The sequence below is a fragment of the Mirounga leonina genome, unplaced genomic scaffold, assembly GCF_011800145.1.
Source record: "Mirounga leonina isolate KUSES-001 unplaced genomic scaffold, KU_Mleo_1.0 Mir_173, whole genome shotgun sequence".
Taxonomy (NCBI): domain Eukaryota; kingdom Metazoa; phylum Chordata; class Mammalia; order Carnivora; family Phocidae; genus Mirounga; species Mirounga leonina.
The window spans coordinates 48,828,179-48,842,998 of NW_023270447.1; the positions used below are offsets into that span (position 1 = coordinate 48,828,179).

General features: G+C 46.7%; 1 protein-coding gene across 1 annotated transcript in view; it reads left to right on the plus strand.

Annotated features, from left to right (window-relative positions):
- Positions 1 to 14,820, plus strand: part of DAB1 (DAB adaptor protein 1) — a 581,991-nt gene that overhangs the window by 521,942 nt on the left and 45,229 nt on the right. Inside the window, exon 7 of the mRNA XM_035018460.1 lies at positions 5,475 to 5,534. Within this exon, the coding sequence (XP_034874351.1) occupies positions 5,475 to 5,534 (60 nt within the window). The remainder of the gene's footprint in view (positions 1 to 5,474; positions 5,535 to 14,820) is intronic.

The window sequence follows — 14,820 nt, forward strand, 5'->3', positions numbered from 1 at the left end:
CACAGAATTCTAAATGACCAAAGTATCACATCAGCTCTACCAACAAGTCGGCTTAAGCCAGTCCCATGGAGTAATAATCGAAGTATTTCTATCCCCTGGAACTGTCTGGATTGGATGCAAGTGGGAGGTTGTGCTCTGAAGTTTTGTTTAAAATCATCACTCACAAAGTTTCCGATCTTTACACAGAGAACTTGCATATTTGTTCTCGGTGTCAGATTTTAAATTACTACAATCTTGTGGTGTCTGAATATGCGGCCAAAGGAGCCATTAACCAGTCATCCTCTGAAGAAAAAACACCTTTCAAGACAAAATTAGGCTTTTCAGCGCAAGGTTTCTGAATTCCAACTGAGCAGTAGTTGGCGGGGCTCCCACTGTGCCCTGTGGGGGGACTGCTGGGAGTGTGGGACATCCTGTGTGCAGGAAGAATTCGTCTAGGCTGGCAGAGAACTGGGCTCTGGTTCTGGCCGCATCACCACCTAACTTTGGCTGAGTGGTAGTGGGCAAGATACTTGCCCTCTCTGAGATTCCCTTTCCCCAGTAATAAGGTAGGGGAGTAATTTCTCCGTAACTCACATTTGGAATGAGAATGAAGCAAGATCATGTGAAGGATGTACAGAAGAGACTCTATCCTGGGTCACACAGTGTGTGGATTCAGGATCTTAGTCCAGGTACCAACTCAGCCATTCATCCAGCTTGTCGAGTTCCTTTCTGTCTCCGAGCCTCAGTGTACTCATCTGTAAAATGAGCAGCTAAGACAGAAGAGTCTCGACGGGCCCTTTGCTGCTTTTTGTGACTCATGCCTCATCACAGGACAGTGATTCTTTAGAGAATCATGTTGGCTTGCTTTACGGGGCAAACAAGACTCTTAGAAGTGGTGTGTGTGTGTGTGCGTGCGCGCGCGCGCGTGGTCTGTAGCTACTTAACATTTATTGAGTGCTGACTGTGGGCCGGCTCTGTGAATGGGATCTACATGCAATATCTTATCTCTCACAATAAGACTGTGGCTTGCGCCGTCATTCCCACCTTACAGACAAAACAGTGGAGCTCACACAGATGAGGTGCCTTGCCCAAGGTCACAGAGCTATAAGACGTGGCCCCCTCACTCACAGCCAGGTCTCTCTGACCTCAGTAAATAAATAAATCCCAAGGTTCTTTTCAGCTCAGAATATCCTGATGCAGAGTTTCATGATTGGATTCTGTGTAGGTATCAAGTCACTATCTAAAAATCACACTTGTTTTAACAGTTCTGACCTCCGGATCTTCCCGTCTGTCCATCATTAGCAGGAAGGTACCATTTAAGGAAATGAATATTTTATCAACCCTCTGTTCTCCTCTCTTGCTTTGCCAGTCAGCTGAGCCTCAATTTGCTTAAGGAGAGATAAGCTCTTGGGCCTGAAGATAAGGCTGGGCTTTTAAGGAGCTGCGATTAGGATCTGGGCTCCTCTTTGTGTTTTAAGAGCCTAGGAGTGAGTGTTCCATAGTTATTCCTCCTGAGTAGATTGCAGTGTTTCTTATTCTTCAGCTTGGCCCAGGGTGGTCTCAGATTTTCATCCGTTCCATTTTGTGGAACGAGGCAGACCTTATCACTGGGACAGACGAGGCACCTGGGGCCTAATCCTTGAGCTGTTTTGTGGTCTTGGGCGAAGTACATAACTTTTGTATCTCAATCTCCTGGGCTATAAAATGAGGGACGCTACGTCATCTGCTTCTAGAAGTGATGTGAAGGTGTAAAGCGCTTGGTACATAGTAGGTTCTGTGTAAATGTTGGTTCCCTTTACTTCCTAAGAATGTCATCGGTACCCGACGCTGTTCAAGATGTCTTATGATGATGTATTAAGTGAAGTAGAACATGACTTGCTCGCCTCCTCCTGTCAGAGAGCCTAGCAGAAAGTTGCAACCTCACCTAACTTTGCTATTTATAACCCCCGCGTAAGGGAGGGAGAGACTCTTGAGTAAATGTAACCTCTCTTTGAGGATCAGTAGTCTCATTTTCCAAACTAGATTAATAATAATAATTGTCTTTCTTTTTGCGTGCACCAGAAAAAGTTATCCGTCATCTTTTTTAAAACAACACAGAACCTTGCGGTACAAGGGTTTTTACACCTCACTTAACGTTGACCCTTGGAATAACTCAGGGGGATAAGAATAGCTATGATGACTATCATTTTAAACCGTAAGGAAATCAAGTCCTGCAATTCAAGGGCTGGGCCCAAGGCCAGAGCCTCGGCTTCTCAACCCGGTATTCTGTAGCACGTTAACAAGCTTCCTGCGCCAGCAAGACCGCAGCCTTCCACACAGGCATTGTTCACGTTCCTTGGTTCGAAAATCATTTTTAATCGCCCATAATGTGTCAAGTATTGTTATTTTAAAATGATAAGTCTCTGCTCCTGTGTCACTCAACCCTTAAACTGCCTCTCTAACACTCTTAGGATGTTGCTGAGCTCAAAGTGCCTTCTGTACCTACGGTGGTTAACGTGTAGCTTTGACAATAATCCCACATCTGTTAACTCCTTCATTCAAAACGCAGTTATGGCTGGCGCACCTAGCGTGTGCCGGGCACATGGGGATGGGCTAGACCATGGCGTGGTCCTGGCCCCCTGGGAGTTTCTAAGCACCCCCTTGAATGTCTCCGACAGCTAGGTGAGAAGACTGAGATTCGGAGAACAAAGGGACACTCTGAGGTCCCACAGCCTGTGGCAGAGCTGGGATCAGGAACCAGATCTCCTGCTTCCTTTTGCTTCAGAACTGTTCTCACTCGCTCTGCAGTGTCATGTTATGAAATGGTCTACAGGCAGAAGGGACCAGCCAGGTAGCGAGGAGAACCCGGACCAGGCTCCCTCTGATCTTCATCCCTCGGGCACTTCTGCCAGTGTTCTGCCCTTGGCATGCACATGGTAAACGTTTGATGCTTGAACATTGCCTGCGTAACTGGTATTTACCGATGGGGAACAGGCTAGTGACATATCTGTCCTGCCCTAGCTTACAGCTGCAGTGTGGTTTGACAGGTCCCACATAAGATAAAGCACATTTTATGCTCATGTGAGTAGCCCGATTTCTTTCCCACCTCCCCCCAGTAAGACAGGGAACTCCATTCCATTGTGGGCCATATCCAGCTTTTCGCCATCATTGTCCCGGGCAAAGCACAGAGCACAATGCATAATAGGTTCTTGGCCACTTTGATTTTTTAGTGGAAGGCTGTAGCAGAGGTTACAGAGGGTATAGAGGAAGGCTCCCACCAGGTAGAGAGCCAAGCAAGGCTCCCGAGAAGACTTCCCAGCCGACATAAATCTTAAAGGACAAACAGGCAGATTGATATCTCACCCATGGGAGAGCCAAGCAGCAAAGCTTTTTCAATTATGCATAGTTTGGGTTTATCCAACCTGCCGCTTCTCCTCCATTTGCAGGGATAATTGAGAGTCAGCCGCGGTTCAACTTGCTAAGTGCCCATAGTGAGCCGTGAATTACGGGGAACAGAAATGCTGTTCATTTTGCGCAGGAAAGGGTGAGCTAGTAAAAATACAAGTGTGGGCTGGTAATTTATTGGCCCTTGTTAACAAGGGCTCGGTAGGCATTCTTAGAGGATTTCTTTTAGATGGTGGCCGGTTATCAGGAGCAAAGAAATTACATTCTTCATTGGCTACCTGAGAGCTGAGGTTTGCAAGAGCAGCTCAGAAAGTGCATTTTCTGCATCTCCATGCTCTCTCATAGTCCTCTTTTCTGCAAAAATGTGCACAACCTTTTGAGAGTGTAGAATGTGATGTCCAAGAAAAAGAAGCAGTGGGAACAGCTATGGGGACGGTGGGGACTGTCTGTATAGTGTCGTAGTTAAAAGGCCAAGTGCCAGGACTCCAACTCTGGCAGCCCCGCTCACCTGCAGAACCCCTCCTCTGCTTCCTTTTCCTCCTCTGCAACACAGTTGTCATCCTTACCCAACTGACTGGTCCCAAGGATTACATGAGAATACATGTAAACACAAACATTCCGAACAGTGCTTGGCAGACAGAAAGCACCCTGTCAATGTGAGTTCGTGCCTTGTCTGGTAGCCAGAAAGAGCTGGGTTTGAGTCTCATCACTTAACTAGCTTGGAAGCTTTGGAAGAGTTCCTCTAACATCTCTGAGCCTCACTTTCTACTATGTAAAGTGAAGATTCTAATACCGAGTTCTTAAGATTTTTATAAGGATTTGAAGTTAAGCTGATGAGAGTGGAAACAGCAAAGGGGACTTGAGGAATGAGCTGAAATTCCTCCTTCTTCATGTGGTAGAGTTGGCTGGTCCAAGCCTAAAAGACACTTTTTCCGTTTCTTCACTGTTGCCCACATTTCTGATGATACATTCACCCAGAAGATATTTACCAAATGCCTACTGAGCTGCAGGCACCATGCCTGCTCTTGAGGAGCTCCGAGTCTCATGAAAAGGAACACAGATTAGCAGACAATTGTAAAATCACTACAGGCTGAGGCATCCGATGGCGGTGTGAGCTGCCCTGTGCTGGGTGCTGGGAAGCATGAGTGATTGCTTTCAAGCCAGAATGTTTCAGTGTAAAGCCCTTGATTGACTCATTAGAAAAGTATTCAACATGTCTACTGTTGTTAGTGTTAGGACAGAATACGTTCTTATACTTGCTTGTATAATGTATCAGTGGTGAAAGAAGCCATCATTCTAACACTTTACAGTGTTTTAGGTCCTAATAGTTTTTATTTATCATCTCTTTTCTCCTTTGATCCCCACAATAACCCAAACGAGAAGCAGAGCCAATAGCACCCATTTTATAATGGTGAAGCTCAGAGGAGCTAAGTGACCTGCATGGGGTGATAAGTTACCAAGTGGCCCAGTAAGACCAGATGGATGAGTCAGAGGAGTGAGGGAGGGAAGAAAATACAGATACATATTAAAAAACAATTGAGATTTTCCGGATTCTTGTCTTACGCTTTTCATGCCATTGATGACCCCTTTTCTTGGAAAAAAAAACTTGTGGTGAATATCCCGTGGCTTGTCTACGATCCCAGCAGAAGCCATTCTTGATACTGGGACCTTGATATTTGCTATATTTTAAATAACCTGGATCTCAGTCTGTGCACCAAGCAGCTTAAGCTCAGCCACAAACTAATTTTAATCACTTCGCACAAGTCAGAACACTTTACTGCGTCCCATTTCTGTCTTTGGTGAAACGAGGATGATTTTTATCCACCATGTGACCCCTGAGGAGAGGTCTCTGCAGCCTCCTGTTCTGTGATTCTGTGAGGAGCCCAGTGGCAGAGACCCCCTGCAGACATTAATGAGGTGATTCACACACTCCTCCCTCATCCAGCTGTCCCTAGGGAAGGGGCCTGGCCTGCCTTTGATTTGGGACCCTCGGGCCTCGGGGGCTGTTCTCCTCCACACTCAGCCAGCCTGGAGTTGGAGTGGGGTTGCTTTGTTCTTTGAAAGTGGAATATCAAAGTGTTTTGACTGTGTTGAATTTGGTTTTTCCACAGGTTCCCACCAGCCAAAAGAAGGAAGGTGTTTATGATGTGCCAAAAAGTCAACCTGTAAGTGTAAGTATACCTTCTTTCTTCTGCCAGGTTCCTGTAACCCCCATTCATATGAAACTGTGTCTACCACCTGAGGAAAGAACCCCTCTTCTGGATATAAGTGTCACAACTGGTAGAGCTTTGGCGGGGTCTGCATGCTAAGGACTCCTCAGTGAGTCAGAGGGAAGGAGGCATAAGGTGGAAATGGTGGGGCTGAGGAAGAGGTGCCAGTCTGGACCAAGGTCTGGCCCCATGAGTGGCAGTGAGTTGAATTGTGCAAACCACTATGTCTGAGGGCCTCAAGGTCTCACGTGTGCAATAGCAAAAGTCTCCCGCCAAAGACTATATTATACATGGTCAGATAGGGGGCAGTGTCTCGATCCTGGGAAGAGGGTTGCCATCCAGTTTGAAAGTAGTTGACGGGTCTCAGAGGGACAGTCGAAGAGCTGGCCAAGGCCTTTGGCGTGTGTGAGGGTGCAGCCAGTGGACAGACCACTGTGAAAAAGGCCATGTGTAGTGGGCTTTCTAAGAACTCAGGAGGTCCACTACCTCTAGACCCCATCAGCTGGAGGGACTCCTGGAAATGGGAAATCTCAAGCTCTGTGACACTGCCCCATGCCACTGCGAGGCCAGGCTCATATATAGGACCTCCAGTTGGCCCTCAGAAGGCAGCCTCAGAACTTTTGCTCCGGAGGACGTATGACTTGGCCACGGCCCATGTAAAAAGAACTAGGGTATTTAGTCACTGTTGATCTCAGCTCAGTAATGAGTAGAAAGAACACAGGCTGTGAAGACAGACCCTTAGAAATTCCAGCTCCAACCCTAATCGGACTGTTGTGAGGCTGAATGACGCTATCTGGGACATTGTTATTGGTTCTGGACCCCACCCTGTGAGGGATTTTCAGAGCACAAAGGAATCCTAGGGAATATGCGCTCATCAGAGAGGCACACGGAAATGTCCTCATTTAATCTAATCCATATGCTCTGTTAAGGGTTTTACATGAATGTGTCCTTTAATCCTCCAAACAGAAGGCACCCCTGCACGTGTGTTGTCATTACAAGCGATGCACGGCAAATAGTTCTCACCGAGCCGGGGAGTGCAAGTATGCTAGGTAATTGCACACCTCCTCTGGGAAGCCTTCTTTACCCCAGAGTAAACCTCCACCCCCCCACCCCCCCGCCCCTGGAGACCACTATGCTCCTCTTTGCAGTGATAACAATGCATTGTTACTTTTTCTTAATGAATCCATGTGAGCCCTTGACTTTGATTTTTTTTAATATTATTATATTATGTTAATCACCATACATTAAATCATTAGTTTTTGATGTAGTGTTCCATGATTCATTGTTTGCGTATAACACTCAGTACTGCATGCAGAACGTGCCCTCCCTTAATACCCATCACCAGGCTAACCTATCCCCCCACTCCCGCCCCTCTAGAACCCTCAGTTTGTTTCTCAGAGTCCGTAGTCTCTCATGGTTCGTCTCCCCCTTCATTCTTCCCCTCCTACTATCTTCTTTTTTTTTTTCTTAACATATAATGTATTATTTGTTTCAGAGGTACAGGTCTGTGATTCAGTAGTCTTACACAATTCACAGCGCTCACCATAGCACATACCCTCCCCAATGTCTATCACCCAGTCACCCCATCCCTCCCACCCCACCCCCCACTCCAACAACACTCAGTTTGTTTCCTGAGATTAAGAATTCCTCATATCAGTGAGGTCATATGATACATGTCTTTCTTTGATTGACTTATTTCGCTCAGCATAATACCCTCCAGTTCCATCCACGTCGTTGCAAATGGCAAGATTTCATTCCTTTTGATGACTTTGATTTTCTTAAAGGCCTTGGCTTTGGGGTTAATGACAGACAGTACCTGCCTTAGAGTGTTTGTGTTAAGGACTAAATGAGCCGAAGGCTGTGAATTATCCGAGGGCTTGGTGCAGAATAGGGATTCAACAGCATGAGCTGTTCTATTCTATTTGTTTCTTCTATTTTTCTGTGAGCTCCTTGAGGACAGGAATCACTTCTAATCATTACTCACTAAAGTAACTCCTCTGGGGACTTGGAATCTCTTTGAGCTTTTGATGGTATACTCTTTCCCCATGAAAAAACAAAACAAAACAAAAAAACCCACACATGTGCCCATGTAAATTTTTGTGGGCTTTGAAGCCAATAGGATCCTTGATTGCAGCCCCAAAACCTCTGTCATAGAGCTCAGTCCCTGGCTCATTGTCACCTTCCGTGGTCAGAGATATTCTCACTGAGGTGTCACTTTTGGTGTATTGGATTCTAGAGTTTGGCACAGAAGTTAGAATCCATTGCATTTCTTATGGGTCTTACCCACCTCAGTGCATCAACTTATGGGAGCACAGTTTTGTCTTGAGCTGGGCTGCAGGTCCAGAGGGAAAGCCGATTCCCTCTCTTCCCTCTCCCCCACCTTCATGCATCCATGCGCTAGTTTACCCCACCAGGCCCAATAACCTTGGGGTGCTAAACTGTACTTGTACCTTTCTTGTTCCCCTTGCATAAATAACATATTAGGATGCTTTTGTTGGCTTGTTTTAATCCAGACCTATAATGTTCCCTTCTTCTAGCAGATTTGCTCTTAGGGTCATACTACGCTCCCCTCCACCCTTTCCTAGGACTCGGAACCAAGAGAAGGATTAATCCCACTCCCAAAAATATACATTTCCTCGCTTCCTAGTCAAGGCACCTGGAAGATTTGCACGCAGGCTTTATTTTTATGCTGAGGTTTTTGAATTCCAATAGCACAGATGCTGGCTGATAGGGAATGTTAGCTGGCTAGAGAGACAGAGAGGAAGGAGGTATCACTTGGACAGAGCCTTGAAGGATGAACAGGACGTGGGCAGGCAAAGTACCTTCTGGGCATATCACTGAGGTCCTTTGGGCTCCTGAGTTTTCACTGCCTCTGCTTAGCAGCACTCAGAACTGATGAATTTATCATCATTTTCCTTCTAGAAGAAACAGGGGACATGAAGGTAGTCTTCCTTTCGGCCAGCTGATAATGCTGCTCATGTTCTTTAGACAGACATCCTGGCCTCGTTGGGGTTGTCAGGAATGCACATTCCTGAGTGGGGAGGAAGATGTCCGCTAAGCAGCCCATTACCACATCCATTATTTAGTGCTTTTTGCACTCTGTTAGCCTTTGAACATGATTCTGGTTCTGCAGGGGGACCTCAAGAATGGAATGGTGCATTCACAGGTTGCAGAAGTGCCTCTTTCAGACCCTGTATGCCCCACAACACTGAACTTGGCTGAGACTTAACCTTCATGGTCAACTGTTTCAATGACACGGACCTAAACCTTTGCATGCCTCATGTCATTGTCACATGAGAAACACCCAGCCGTTGTCTTCTCCCCTCCCCTCCTTCCCAGCTCATGTAATATCCTTGTGGCTGAAAAAGAATTCTTCACCCTATAATTGTCCAGTTTAAAACCCTTTTATGTTGTTGTATTAAACATAAAAGACTTTCTAATTATCAGTAATAACCAGTCAGTGGATTCTAGCAGAACTTTCTTTGGCCTTCAAAAGAGAGACTTAAAAGTTCGGCATAGTGGTAAATGGAAGGGACACATGAGTTGTCAAATTAATAAGCCAGCGTCAACATTCATTTGCTTCACATGAAACATGGGTTCAGAAATTGAAAGGAATGATCAGACTCCCCCTGAGATTCTTTCCTCACTTTGGATGTGATCTTTGCCAATCGCTTCGAGTTTCTGAGACTCATTTTTCTGTTCTGCAAAGTGGAAATGATCACCATCCTCCACCAACATCTCAGGGCTTGTGTGAGACTCAGGAAGCAACATTGAGGCATTTTCTGTGAGGATGAAGTGTTGCTTTCACAGCCCCTCGGGCTGTAAAGATTGAGGGATGGTGTGTATTAGTTACCTCCAGTTACTTTACAGGCTAACCCAGGATTACGAGAAAGGCTCAAGTTTTATGACAAGAGAGGGCAAATCTGGGCTCAGTATCAGAAAGAAATTTGAAATCACCTGAGCTGCGCTTCAGAGGACAGGACAGCTCTCAGAGAGTAGTGGGGTCCCTGGTCCTAGGAGTATTCCAGCAGCCCGTGAATGTTTCTGTAGGGTTCCTGTGCTGTGAAGGTGGGTGCCGGGAGTGGACCTCAGAGTCCCACATCTGTCTTCGTGTTCACTTGCCCCCATGTTCATTACATCTAGTATTTCCTTCATCCTCTTGCTCCCACTTTCTCAGCTGCCAAGCCAGGCACCCCAGAGGCCCCACTCCTGTCTCCATCCTCTTCTCCCTGGCTTTCATTGCGCAGCAGTTAGTTGTGGCCTTGCCCTGTGACATCACTGCTCTGGCTGGAAACAAGTTTACCAAGCATCGTAATCAAGGCACCGCACTGAGCAAGCATTAGGCACAGGGCAGGTACTTAGAAAGTCTCTTCCTCCTTAGCTTCCTTCTGGAGAGCTTGGCATCTCTCTGCTGTGTCTTGGAAAGGAGCCATGCTGGGAGAGACTGGTAGAAACCCCAGTGATCAGATCTCAAGTCCAGGCCTCCCTTCATTTTCTTTTTTTGTGTCATAGCACCAGACCACTAGCCAGGCTCACTGAGAGGCTAAGGGAACTTAGCTGGGGAAAAAGCAGGTTGACTTTATTGAGCATATGTTGTGAGCCACAGGATAGCCTAGACTGTGGTTTTGACCTATCTCATTTAGTGATCACAGCTGGGAAGTAGGTGTCAGTTACATATACGGAAGCTTCCAGAGGTCACATTACTCACCTACACTCACAAAGCCAGTAAGTGGCGGAGCTAAAAGTTGAACCTTAGGTTGTTCTGACTCAGGCACCCATACAATTTCTACTAAAGCCTACTGCATTTAGGATTAAAGAAAATGCCAAACCCTCATCTCCTCTAGACAGAATTAGTACTCAGGCCGGTTTCTGACTCCCATTACTCATTGTTGCTGAGGCCGGCCCCCAGGGGGTGGCTGTGAACACCTCTCTCCCCCTTTAGCCCAAGTTCCATGAGGCTCGCCCATATCAGACTCATTCCTGACCCCTCACTCTGCCTGTGCACTGTTTTGTTCATTCTGATGTTGAAAAGATAATTGGGAGTCCCAAAGAACAAATCTCAATGAGAGCTGCCTCCCTCTGAAAGACCCTCCACAGGCCCTCCCTTTGGCCCTCCCTGCCTCCCACCCTCCAAACACCTATGTTTCTCTACAAGACTCCTGTCCCCCCAAAATCAGTATTCGGTTGATTTTCCTTGTCCTAGATTTTTCTAAATGTTTTATTTATTCATTTGATAGAGCGAGCAAGCGAGAGAGCACAAGCAGGGGGAGCAGCAGAGGGAGAGAGAGAAGCAGGCTCTCTGCTGAGCAGGGAGCCCCATGCAGGGCTCGATCCCAGGGTGCTGGGATCATGACCCGAGCTGAAAGCAGATGTTTAACCCACTGAGCCACCCAGGCACCCCTTCCTTGCCCTAGATTTAATTCAGTTTCCCTGCTGCAAATGTAGGAAGAGTCAATCCATTAATGTGAAGAATTGCCGAAATTCTCTGGGCAACTGTTCCTAACCACCCTGCCGCCCCACCCGTCCCCATCTTTCATGGCAAAAAAATTTTCATTCACAATTCAGCAGTTGGTTTTTCCTGTAGTTTGAAATCTGGATCAAGATGTTTTATAATTGAATTAAATCTAGTCTGAACATTTGTCAGTTTCACTTCCTCATTAAGCACCACATTGTAGAGAAATGATAATTATCAGAATGCAGTTAACATAGATGTCACACAAGAGGAGGTCTTCCTGAGCTAAGGGAAAGGAATCTGAATCTGCATATTCCCACGAAGGAAAAAGAAGTTGGCCCCGTCTCATGTTTCTCAGGCAGGCTTTCTTTTCACAGTACTTAACAAAACCGTCCTGAGATAGAATCCAAAATTCCTAGAATCTCAGAGTTAAGGAGAACATGAAAAGCTGCTGGTTTAGCCTTCCCACCGATGCAGGAATCCCTCCAGAGCACTTGTGGTGAGCACCGGTGAACATGCCTGACTCTGGCTTTGGCCACCATGCCTGCAGTGACAGACCTTCAGGACTTGTAATCCCACAGCTCAGGTGTGAAGAGTCCTTTTTTGAGTTCCCTGACAACTTCTGTCCATTTATTGATTCACTCATTCATCCACTTGGCAAATATTTACTAAGATCCTCCTACCTGCCAGAAAGTGTCCTATTTACTAGAGATAGAAAGATGAATAAGGCTGGCTGCTTGAGAATCTTAATGGCCTCAGGAAGGTAGACTTATACGAATAATTGCAGTCGATGTAATCCAGGCCATAAGAGGCTGTCTAGAAGATGCTGTGGGAGCATAGTGGGGAAGCAACACACTTTGCCCGAGGGAGTTCAGGGAGGTCTTCACCCAGGAGGTAGAGTCTTAAAAGATGATGGGGAATTGGCACTAGAGGAAAGTGGAACAGTATTCAGGAAGAAGGAGCTGAATGTTTAAAGGCACTGAAATGTGGAAAAGCATGCCATATCCCCCCAGGGGCTGATGAAGAGTCTGGGGTGGTGGGACTGCAGGATGCCTTCATGGCAGCAGGAGACAGGGTGCCAAGGGAAGCCAGCGCCCATGAGTGAAGGGCCTGGAATGTGGCGCTCAGAAACTGGGATTGGCTGGGAAGCCACTGATGCTCTAAGGTGTGGAGTGGCACTATTCGAGTTCCGATTCTCAGCATCACTTTGGTGGCCTACAGCAGGTGGCTTGGCCATTGGAGAGACCATTAAGAAGCTAATGGGATTACCTATGTGTATCTATCAGGATGAAGTCAGGAAAACAGAGCCCACAGGAGGTAATTTAATAGAGGGAATTTAATGTGGAAAACTCGTTACAAAGGTGTTAGAAGAACTGCAGAGCCAAACAGAGGACAGTGGGGCAACCCAAATTAGTAAGAGTCAGAAGTTGCTACCATCCCCCGGGCTGGAAGCACAAAGAGAGGGGCCAAGGCTGCCAGCAGGCCCTGGGGCTGCAGAGGGAGCTGTCCAGCAGGAGCAGGGACCTTGGCCAGAGGGGCCGGCTGTCTGGTGGAAACTGAAACCATGCAGGCGACTCCACCACTTGCCAGAACCCTGCCCGAAAAGGGCCAGCGAGAAACTCAGTTCTTCTCCCTTCCTCCCACCATCCGGCGTCCAGTTAGCTCCTCCTGTTGGCCAAATCTAAGGGGAAGTGGGTTGGCAAGGGAGCTTGGGCAATGGAGTTGACAGGGATCAGCCCTCATCATACCACATGGAGCAGAGGGAGGGCAAGAATGGGTCTGAGGGCAAAGAGGTCAAGGGGTAGATAAATAAGGACTACAGTGGGTCTGGACTGAGGGTGAGACCCTGCAGACAGGGAGAGGGATGGAGGGAGGGAGGTGTGTAAATTTGAGCGAATGATGGGGTAGATCTGGAATGATCTTGCTGATGGGGCTGAGAGAAACGTGAGTTCTAAGCTATCTCCTAAGTGGCCAGCTTGGGGAGGTCATGAACCAGGCATTAGGGCCTGAACGCTCCATCTCCTCTTATCTAGTGCTGTCAGTTACGTACATGCTATTTTATGTCTCTAGGTTCTAAGAGTGTTTGCAGGTCAGCCTTTCCATTCTCTGTCTTCAGGTTCTTGCCAAAGACAGTAGTCATCCCTTTCATCCCCCTCTCTGTTCTCAGTCCCTGACTCCCATTTGGGTGGTGTCACATTATCACTTTGAATGATATCTGGCTCTTTCTTTGCAGTTTGAAAAACCGGGCTGTCATGAATGGAATCAAGCAGAGTTGTAGACAGCTTGCTGTTAAATCATTCCCAAAACTTGTTTTCTACAAATGCAAATGTGGAAGGGGATAAGTGCTTACATAAACAGTTGCCTAGTGTCCTGTTTGCTCAGTTGTGTGTTGGCAGTAATCATGTCTGGACAAAACAGTGATCACTCCATTGCTGTGCGTAAATACCTGCCACTGTTCTCCTGAAGGAATGGTCTTCAAGCTTTTTATAAAACCCCAGAACTGTCATTCAAATGAAATGTGCCCAGTAGCTTTATATATAAACAGATGGAAGGGTAGTTGTGGTTGAAGCTGGGTTGGAGCCTCAAGGCGTACCCACCTGGAATCCTTTACTGAAGGATGGAAGTTTCTAGAAAGGCAGAGATCCAGAGAGGGTAATGTGAAAACCACTGTCCAAAAAATCCACCAGTTAATTCCATGGGTGGGAGAAGCGGAGTGTTCAGATGAAAAGATCCTTCATGTTATTTTCCACTGGAGCCTTTGTTATTCTATAAGTGAACTCATGAACACAGACTGCGAGCCTACTCTTTGAGAGAGAGTAAAGCAGCAGGAAGAACACAGAATTTGAAGTTAACCAGAGCTTTATATTTCTTAGCTGTACGACTAGGCAAGGTGCTTTATCTTTTGGATTGCTCTGAGTGGCCAGTTGGCAACATGGGCAGAGCACTCGGCATTAGTTAGAGGTGGAGCCTTTCAGCCCTACTGCTTAGGCCTTACATTTCTCTCCCTCAGTTACCAGCTGTGTGAACCTGGATGGTGTGTTCACTCATAAAATGTACATAATGACTACGGTGCCTACCTCATGGAATTCTTCTGAGGACTGAGTAAGGTGATCCATGTATAACATATAGATCAGCCTCTGGCACATAGTAAGTGCTCAATAAATGTTAGCCATAGTTGTTATTATGAGCTGTTATGGCCATAGGACTATACCAAGTGCTTCAAGAGGCAGAAGGAGGAGCAAGACCTGGCCCAGTCACTAGGGTGCTTTGGTCTATGGGCGGGAATAACTTTGGTATCTAGAGGCAGGGGCCAGAGTGCCTTTAATTCTCCATGGCTAAGCAAATTCAACAAGATCAAGTGTAACCTGAGAGTCTGGGGTAGGGCTGAACCTGCAGGCGAGTTTCATGGCTATGGGGCGGGGATAAGGAACATTTGTCACCATCAAAGCAAGGGACGGAGATAGGCCCTTATGCACAACCACAGGACTCTCCCAAGCAACCATGAGAAGTAGGTCTCTCCTCTACTATGAAGGATGTTAAAGATCAGAGAAGTTAAATCACTTAGCATGGCTAGAAGAGGCATCACTAAGAATCTAAGCCAGTTCTCTCTGAACTTAAATCCAGGGTGACCTAGTTTATCATCCAAACTGTGTCACTTTTGAAAGCAAAAGGGGTCTGCTATTAACAGTGCCATCAGGACAATAGGCATGAACAGGAGCTGTTCTTAAGCAAACCAGGATGTAGGGCCACCTACCTAAAGCCAGTGAATGTCCTTCCCAACCGGACCAACCTTGT